Consider the following 9793-nt stretch of genomic DNA (forward strand, 5'->3'; position numbering starts at 1 on the left):
ACACAACTGAAGGTTTTCTCCAGGACTCTTCAGGAAGACAGAAGACGGAGTTTTAATAAACAGTGGTATCCTTACACAACTGGCTGAATATATTTCAGGCCAAAGACTCTGCCTACTGCTATGCTGTCGGTATTTCAGTCGTCCTTCTTCAGGGGTTCTGTGTTTACTTCTGTAGATGGTTCAATAACTGAAAGAAGGCCATGTACAAAGATGGAGTTTCATCCTAGATCTGACCCACATCTTAATACTACGTTAGCCTGGGCAGAATATGAGAAGGCAACTTCTCAAAATCCTGATCCCCATTAGGTGATTATAACATCTCTACCTCAGATGGGAAACTAATTGAGAGGGTTCCATCGTACAAGTACTTGGGTATATGGATCGATGATAAGCTTACATTTAGTGTACACATCACCACTTTAATCAAAAAGCTCAAAGTGAAGGTTGGTTTTTATTTTAGACATAGATCTAGATCTAGATCATTTACTGTGTCGCCTCGTTTTCTGTGTCTCTTTCTCTTTCTTATCGCGATCTCCTCTGTTGTTCCCTTGTTTGTTGTTCTCTAAAACTAATGTCAAAACTCAAAGGTGAACGCTGAATTCTGTACTGGTGGATGTATTGGCCAAAAACCATCCTAATGTCAGACAATGAGGATGCATCAGACTTTTGCACACTTTTTTTTCTATCCCAGCACAATCAGTAGTAATGAAGATGACTATTTGATTAATTTTATCGCAGATAGTTAATTTACCATGATGTACATGATTTTCACCTCTCTCACATCTGGCTGAATGTCAGAGCACCACATACATAAAACAGCATGCAAGGAAAGAATCAAACTGAAATTACATGTTAGATAATCTTAGATAATTTCTGTATAGAAATTAAATATGTAAAGCCAGTAAAAACTACTCTGTGTCTTTAAGTCTGTGATTTGCTGCTTAAAGCTATGTGATCTGTGGCTGATTGGTTCTTTCTGTAACCTGGTAGCTAACAAGATACTTATGGTAAAGGGGAGGGAACAGCAGAAACCTGATAATAAAAGGACCATTTGAGCCCCTATTCAGCTACAAGACATCCACACTACAGAGATATCAGAGACCAACTGATTTAACAAGACATAAAGATGGACAGCAAGCCTGAAAACCCCGGTAAGAACTTTCTCTACTCAATAATGCCATGTAGGTTTTAGACAAAATAACAAAAGAACCACTGGTTCTATTGTTTCATGTATTCTCAAAATTAAAAAAAAAAAAAGATGAACACATTTAATCATTTTAATGAAAATCTTCTGAGAACTTTAGAGAACTAAAGATGCTTTAAATAACCATGTTGTGTTACACATTCACATTTAGCATCTTTCCCTTTTTGTTGAGTTTTAAAGATTTTTCTTTGTATTTAAGGCTCATCAGCTGTTCAGTCTTTTGCTGTCAGAGGATTTTATGTTCTGTAGATAACATTAACAAACAGAAGTGTTTTTCACATTGCTATGAAGGTTTATATATAGATATATATGTGTGTGTGTGTGTGTATGTGTGTATAAGAAATATTTAGATTAATATTCGGTATTTGCCTTAAACAGTTTACATGTTTTACAAATCACATTTTGTTTTGGATCACTTTCATTGAAAATTTTATTTATTTCAACAAATTCAGTGATTTATATTTCAACATTACAAAGAACTAACTTCTTAGAACCACTTGTTACCTTTACAGTCCATTGGATTGAAGATGATTGGGCTTTCTCTTTTATTTTGAATTAATAATATTCATAGTAATCAAATATTTTTCACTTTGTGAATTTTGTATTTCCAAAAAAGTGACTCATGACAGTTTTAACATTTCCATTAGTTTTATTCTTATTTGTGCTTATTTGTGTTTATTTTATCTACATTTTGTTCTTCATTTTATACTGGAGAGGCATTTGCATTTTTCACAGATGTCAGGAATTACTTCTGCTGAACTTTTCTTAAAAAGGTCACACTTAGGTTCATACAGAATAACTCCAGCTTTACAGGAGTGAAGATGGCACCCAACCAGATTAATAAAGATTTAAAAAAGCTTGGTCAAGAAATAAGATTGAGTGTTATCATCCGCATAGAGACAGACATGACACAAATAGCCTTAGATTATGCAAGTACCAAAACATCAGATATAAATTCTGCATGCTTATTAGTGCTCCTTTAAATCCAACAGATGGTGAATTAAAAATCGAACTGTAGCTTTTAGATTTGGAGGTTTGTTTCCAACTGCTGCAAGTCTGACAGAAGTTTTATCACCTTCTTTTAGATACTACAAAACACACAGTCAAAAGTTAAAATGGAGGGATTGTCGCCTGAAAACAAGTTTTATTAAAGGAATGTAAATCTGTTGGGTTTAGAGGTCTTGTCAGTTTAAGATCAACTCCTGGATATATATATATATACATTCAGGAGTTGATCTTAAACTGACTGCTCAAAATGATTAAGATGAAATGAAAGATGAAAAGACGCAAAGATCCAGTGTGAGGAATTAACAACAAACTGACAGCAAATATTAAAGTTTTTAACCCCAATTTAAGTAAGCAGAGTTTCAACAGACCTGCAGGTTTTAGGAGTTTGTTCCAGACACTGCCTCTCTGTGTTTAGTTCTGACTCTGGGAACAGAAAGTAGACCTGACCCTGATGTACTGAGGAATCTGGTTGGTTCATAACAAACTAGAAGATCCTGTACTGCATTTTGTCCTAAACCATTCAGTGGTTTGTAAACTAACAGCAGGATTTATAAGTCAATTCTCTGACAAACAGGAAGTAAAGATTTAAGGACTGGAGTTATATGAGCTACGTTCCTGGTCTTAGTCAGGACTGGAACAACAGCGTTCTGGACTAATTGCAGCTGTCTGATGGACTTTGAGAGCTGTATGGATAGTCCAGTCTACCAAAGATAAATTCATGGACAGGTTTTTCTAAATCTTGCTATGTATCGTCCTATATTTTTTAAGTGATAGCAGGCTAACTTTACAGCTAAGTGAATGTGATGCTGAAAAACAGGTCTGAGTTCAGGACTATTTCCAGATTTCTGGCTTGGTTGGTTGTTTTATTGCTGTTTGAAGGCTGAGTACTGACTTTTAATCTTTCTTCCTTGGCTTCAAAAAACATTATTTTGTTTTTTTCTGCATTTAACAGACGAAAGTAGATTTGTGTGTCATCAGCAAAAGTTATTGTATTTTTGGTATATTTTGTTTTTTTCATTATCTGAGCAAGTGGCAGCATGTAAATGTTGAACAGCAGTGGCCCCAGGATGGAGCCTTGGGGAACTCCACAGGTTATTTTAGTTCCCTCAGATTCATATTTACCTATTGACACAAAATAGTTCCTGTCTTTAAACAGTTAAACCAAAAATTCCTAACCAATTTTCCAGGTCTAGTATGATGTTATGAAAATAGATGCTTAAGTTACCTGAATTATGAATAATTTTAGTTTATTGTTGTATCAGCTGATGTGATAATGTTATTCTTTTAGTGCATGACTAACAAATTCTTATCCTGTTATTAACCACGTTTGTGAAATTCTCCAACAGGGTCAGAAGAGTGGAGGATTCTGCTCTGGGGAAAAACCGGAGTCGGGAAGAGTGCAATAGGAAATGCCCTTATTGGGGAGAATGTTTTTACATCAGAGTGCTCATCTGAATCTGTAACTATGGAATGCAGCAAACAGATAAAACAGTACGAGCAACGATCTCTGGCCGTTTTTGATACTCCTGGTCTGTTTCACACCAAGAAAGAAATTGACCTAAAGAAATTGCTGCTAGAAAGCATCATGATGATCCGCCCTGGTCCTCATGTGATCCTACTTGTGATGAAGAAAGACAGGGAATTGTCAACAGAAGATAAGAAAGTACTGAAAGCCTTCGAGGAGGGCTTCAAAGGTGCATCACATCACACCATGGTCTTGTTCACCCATAGTACTAAAACATTGGATCCTGAAAAAAAAGAAGAAGAAGAAAAAAAAGATCCTCTGGAAGTGTTCAACAACATCAGCTCTGTGGAGTCCCACGACTTTAACATTCAAATACGAGATGGTCCTCAAGTTGAAAACCTACTGAAGGAGATTGAAAAGATGGTGGAAGACAACAAGAAGAAAGGAAGAGAATATTACGAGGATGGTGTATTCCAGGATATCGAGAAGCTCAACAGTGGAATAGAGTCTGAGGAAAACCCCACAAAGAAGCAATCCAAGTTAGCAGAATTGTGTGCTATGCTGGAGCAACATCTTCCTCTGTATCCAAAGTTGAAGCGTTTTCTTCAAGTTCTGGAGGATTTGGCAATGGATAATATGCCAAAGCAGTGAAATGTTCAGCCAAAGAAAAATAATAGGAAGAATGCTGACAGTTTAATCACATCTTATCCAGTCCAGTTAAATCCAATTTTATTGCTAAAACTTTTGAAAAACAACCACAGTGGATTCCAATATATAAAAACAAATAAAATTACTTCAGTTGTAGCTACAGGACATCTATTAGTGGGATCACCTGTAGCTCAGGATGTAGACTGCTTGCCTTTCATTTGAAAGGTTGCTAGTTCAATCTCCAACTGCCCTGTGAAAAGTAATCAGACATGATCTTAAATCCCACAGTGCCACCTTAAAGGATCAGTAATATTAGACCCTTCAGAAAAGTTGCTACTCTTGCATTTTTATTTCTCTTTGGTAATATTGGTGTTGGTTTAAGTCTTGCCTCCAATTAAAAACTTTACAATTATCAGTTCTTTTTCTTTTAGTGGGGCTGTGCTAAATCTTTTTAATTGATTTGAAATCTGTGTCTGAATTCTGCATACATGTTGATGAAACCATGTGTTATCTCTGATATAAGATGGATGGTCTGGATGTTCTTTGTCTTTCAATGTTGATGATTTAATGCCTGGAAAAACTTACAAATCCTTAAATTACTTAGACATGACTATATCATTTTATTATCAACGGTTTCTCTGAATGATCTGCTTCTGTTTTATGTGTTTTACCTTCATCTGCTCTGTAGATCATTGATCTGACCGACAGAAGTAAAGATGCAGTTATTATTCTCTGTTATCTTTCAATCAATAAAGTTCTGTCTGTCTTATATCTTAGTGTGACCTCCATCACTCAGCAACACATTACATTAGACTTTATCACACCACGTGATGGATTCAATGTGTTTATAATCAAAGCTTTACTAATAGTTAAACTAATACATCCAAACTTCTGATATTTAATATGGAGGAACATTCAAACACATTTTATAACTGCATAACTTCAAATTCTTTGCTTGTTTCACCTTAAAATGACTGAAAAGAAAAAAAAACAAAACAAAAACAAAACTGGAATAACAGCTCCTGCAGCTCCCTTTTACACATTTACTACATCTATCTGAAACTGAAAAACAAGGCATTTTGTAGCAGTAGAAGAGACAGTCCTCAGGTTAGTTTTGAAACGAGTCATTTCTTTTATTTACTGCATCATGAAGTTACAAAGAGACTTCATATTAAATTTTAAAGTGTCTTCGACAGAGTCTTCACTTATTTCTCATTTATCTGCAGTATGAAAGCAGTGTATTATCATCTTAAACTAGAGGATGAATAACATTCACCATATCAGAGGTTTTTAAAACTTCAAGTCCAGGTCATACAAGCAATCAAATGGCCCTGATCAAATAAAAAAGTAGGCACCAGAAACCAGGGGCATTCAGGCCAGTTTCAGGCTACCATCCAGGACTCATGCATAACACACACACACACACACACACACACACACACACACACACACACACACACACACACACACACACACACACACACACACACACACACACACATAAATATATATATTAGTCAGTGTGTATTTATTGAACTTTTTCTTTTACATAGAAAGCAAATCCTCAAAGCCAGACACAATAAAAGACAAAAGAAGAAGAAGAAGAAGTAGAAGAAGAAGAAGAAGAAGAAGAAGAAGAAGAAGAAGAAGAAGAAGAAGAAGAAGGAGAAGAAGAAAAAAGACACACAGCCAAAGAGTCCATAGTAGTTATACTAGAAAACAAATGTAAAATATCTCATACAGAGTCAGGATGCATTTTTAACTGTTCCACATGGGAGATAAAGGCATGCCATGTCAAATCAAACTTGGCCACAGAACTATTTTCCAATTAAAAAGAACAAGTTGACGTGCCAGAAGGGAGGAGCAGGCTATGCAGCTCAGTTGCGGCTTCCTGAAGGAAATATTTGTCCAATAAGTCCAATAAAGGGGCATGGGTGAATGCATACTCAGCAAACTGCTGAATAAACTTCAAAAATTGAAGTCCAAAATGCTGTTAAACTGGAACATGCCCAAAACATGTGGTACAGAGTGGCAGGTTCTCAAATGGGATTAACACTAGAAAATATTCTGGGCAGTTTAACTTTGGACATTTGAAGCCTATGGACTATTTTAAATTGAATGAGCCTATGCCTCTCACAGATGGAGGAGGACTGAATCCTGTGAAGTATGTCAGACCATTGTTCATGCAGATATATTTGTACCCATATCCCCTTCCCAATGTTCTTTTATTACGGATAATGAGGAGTCGTCTATGTCAAATATCATAGTGTACAGCTGCAACACTGCTACTTTCCCCTCAGGTAAAATTTCCAATATAGAATCAAGTGGTGAGTTTGGTGATATTGAGGCAAACTAAGTAAAATGATTCTTTATGAAATGTCTTGTAGATATCTGAAAAACTAATGGGCAGGTAAAGAGAAATCTTAATATGTAAAACCCAATTCTTCAGTCACAAACTGAATGCTTTATCTAGAAGAGAGGCCAGAAACAAATGGTTGGCCGTGACAGGGGAATAAACTGACACGGAGGCCAGCCAATAAAGTTTCAGATTTTCAGGGAATGACGTACAACTGGTTTCTGACATGTCTGGGGTGGGGGGGGGGGGGGGGCTGGTTCTCCTAGGCATGGTGTGGGCCCTCTACCTTTGGGGGGTGGGGGAACCACTTCTGGGCTCCTGGGGCCCTGTACCCTTTGCTCGGGCCACCCTTGGTGGCCAGTCCCTGGTGGGGCTGGCGGCTGCCAATCTTGGCCCACTGGGGCCTGTGCCCCAAGAGCAGGGGGCTCTGGCTGGAGCTCTCCTTTGCCACCTTTGCCACCCTGGAGTCGTCTTCAGGGTGGGGTAGCTTGGGTTAGTGCTCCAGGGCTGATGCTAAGAGCCCAGGTCTCTGGGCTGCCCGGGTCTGTCTGTAGCCTCCGTAGAGGTGTGGTCGTATTTTCACGATCTCATCTCACTCACCACTCCTCATCACTGATCACTCCTTATTCCTCATGCTTTGTATGCTGACACAGTCACTGAGTTGTCCAGTGGGTCAGGGTTAGTAGTATCTGGTTGTTGTTGTGCTACTTTTGTGATATGTCTTTTTGATTTGGTTATTATTTAAGAGCTATTAATGAATAGCAGCTCTGTTTTTCAATTACATAGATTCTGTGATTCAAAGTAAATAAATAAATAAATGAATCAGATTATCAAGAGGAGCCTTACCCATAGGCCTCCCATTGGCAGAGCAAATTTGTTCAGCATGATACAGCAACCAGATTATCATTTTGCTTGCTATGATGCTGGACAGGGGAGGTAAAACAAACAAACAAAAAAAAAAAAAAACATAAAAAGTATTCTGTAACTGCAGGTGCATTAATGCTTATAGGACAATTAAAACATGATGAATGTCCTGTTAGAAACTGATAGATTGTGATAACAATTGTGATTTAACATTTTGTATGACTGACAGTAAATATATTTGTTCACAGGACAACTGAAAATATAAACTTGTTTACTGCTATGGATTTACTCGCACAAGCAATCATAGCTTGCATTTGCCAACCCTCACACACTCCATACACACACTGTATTTAATTTAATTTAATTTAATTTAATTTAATTTAATTTAATTTAATTTAATTTAATTTTACAGCGCCAATTGACAACAGACCTCCAGGTTCTTTTATTCATTGTAACCTCAACATACATCAGAAAAGTCCCCAAATGAAAGAAAACTCCATTCAGTCATTCAGACATTTTCCTTTGTTCATTCATTTATTTATTTATTCAGTTCTGCATGAGATCTGTAAAACTCTGCAGATTTTCCACAGTTTTCGTCTAAATATCGTTTCCCATATTTCAGACCCATTTATAAACCCCTGGGTTTCCCTTCATGGAGCTTTTAAAAAGGCACATCTGAAGTTGGGGAAGTTTAAATGTTCAAGAAAAATGTTAAACCACCAGAAACTATTTGTATGGTGACTTCAGGTTATGTCAGTGATAACCCACCAAGTAAGCATTTTGTCAGCAACCATCACGGTGAATCTGGTGTTGTGCAGCAATGGCTGGTCTATGAGCCTTCTTTGTTACAGACAGCTCTTTACTTTTATTTAGAGGAAATTAATGTTCCTACGATAATTTGCCAGCTAAAGTTGTTCAGGTCATCTTTTGGCTTCAGACAGGGTTGATATTGATTTGCTTTTCCCACAATGGCGGCGCCCATGTCGGCAGCAGCTGCATGGGCCCACGACAAAAACAGCGATAAACACGCCATTTCTAACCAGATCAGTGGTAAAAGGAGGATTTACAGTCAGTACAGTCTTCTGCTACTACAGGCAGAATGTAAAACAGACTTTGTGGACTCACACACCATGGATTTACTGAAAACCCTCGGACTACTGCTCGCACAAGGAGAGGCTTGCTCACCCTCCAACAGTGCCACTCACTCCCAGAGGAGACGCAGACGGCAATGTATGCAAAAGCAGAAGTGGGGAGCTCGCAGCGGGGCTAGCGCGAGGGCTAGAGCTAATCCTTGCAGAACACCACATCCATCGATTCTGCTGTCAAATACCCGCTCACTAGGAAATAAACTGGACTACGTCAGACTGGACATCACATCAAAGAGGGAGGTGAGAGACTGTTACGCTCTAGTTTTCACCAGGCTGAACAATACAGCTATGGAGGACGCTATTAGCATAGCGGGGCTAACAACACACTGGGCTGATCAGAGCCTCTCAGTGGCAAGACATGGGATGGAGGTTTATGCATCTACATTAATAACAGATGGTGCAAGGACACAAAAAAGACTTTCTCACACTGCTCACCGGACATTGAGGTTTTGGCAGTCAAATGTTGCCCCTTCTATCTTCCACAGGAATTCTCAGTCATATTCATCATTGCTGTTTACATTCCCCCTGATGCAAAAGAAGCCCAGGATACCCTCAATCACTACATCAAGAATCTGCAAAGCACCTATTCTGAGGGAGTTTTCATTGTTACTGGGGACTTTAACCAGGCCAACATGAGGACATTTTTACAAACATGTGGACTTTGCAACTAGAGGTGACAACATACTGGATCATGCATACACAAACATCAAAGCAGCATTTAAAGCAACCCCCCGCCCCCACCTAGGCTCATCAGACCACATCTCTGTCATGTTGACGCTGGCATACACACCCCTGCTCACCAGAACAAGGCCCTCCTCAAAATTGGTGAGTTTATGGTCCGAGGGAGCCATGACAGCACTGCAGGGCTGCTTTGAATGTACTGACTGGTCCGTGTTCAGAGAGGCTGCCACCAAAGACCAGGAGGTTGATATTGAGGAGTATGCTGTGACTGTATCGGGCTACATTCAGAAATGTATGGAAGATGTCCGTGAAACAAAATGTATTACAGTAAGGGCAAATGAGAAACAGTGGATGACGGTGCGAGCGCTGCTGAGACAGAGACTCTGCTTTTAAATCTGGAGACACAGCTGCTCTCAGAA

The 9793-nt window shown here is 38.5% G+C and overlaps 1 protein-coding gene across 1 annotated transcript; it reads left to right on the forward strand.

Moving 5' to 3' along the window:
- Positions 1 to 1126: 1126 nt before the first annotated feature.
- LOC121628266 (GTPase IMAP family member 7-like) lies at positions 1127 to 4328 on the forward strand. Its single transcript, XM_041967272.1, has 2 exons — positions 1127 to 1151; positions 3559 to 4328. Exons 1-2 carry the CDS (start codon positions 1127 to 1129, stop codon positions 4326 to 4328), a joined length of 795 nt encoding a protein of 264 aa, XP_041823206.1.
- Positions 4329 to 9793: the final 5465 nt, after the last annotated feature.

The sequence above is a fragment of the Melanotaenia boesemani genome, chromosome 2 (genome assembly GCF_017639745.1).
Source record: "Melanotaenia boesemani isolate fMelBoe1 chromosome 2, fMelBoe1.pri, whole genome shotgun sequence".
In the NCBI taxonomy this organism is placed as follows: Eukaryota; Metazoa; Chordata; class Actinopteri; order Atheriniformes; family Melanotaeniidae; genus Melanotaenia; species Melanotaenia boesemani.

What these genes read in the sequence shown, in the direction of transcription:
- LOC121628266 (XM_041967272.1), top strand. Translation starts at nt 1,127, where the DNA reads ATGGACAGCAAGCCTGAAAACCCCG. An exon ending in CAGCAAGCCTGAAAACCCCG is followed by an intron (nt 1,152 to 3,558) that starts GTAAGAACTTTC and finishes ATTCTCCAACAG; the next exon opens with GGTCAGAAGAGTGGAGGATT.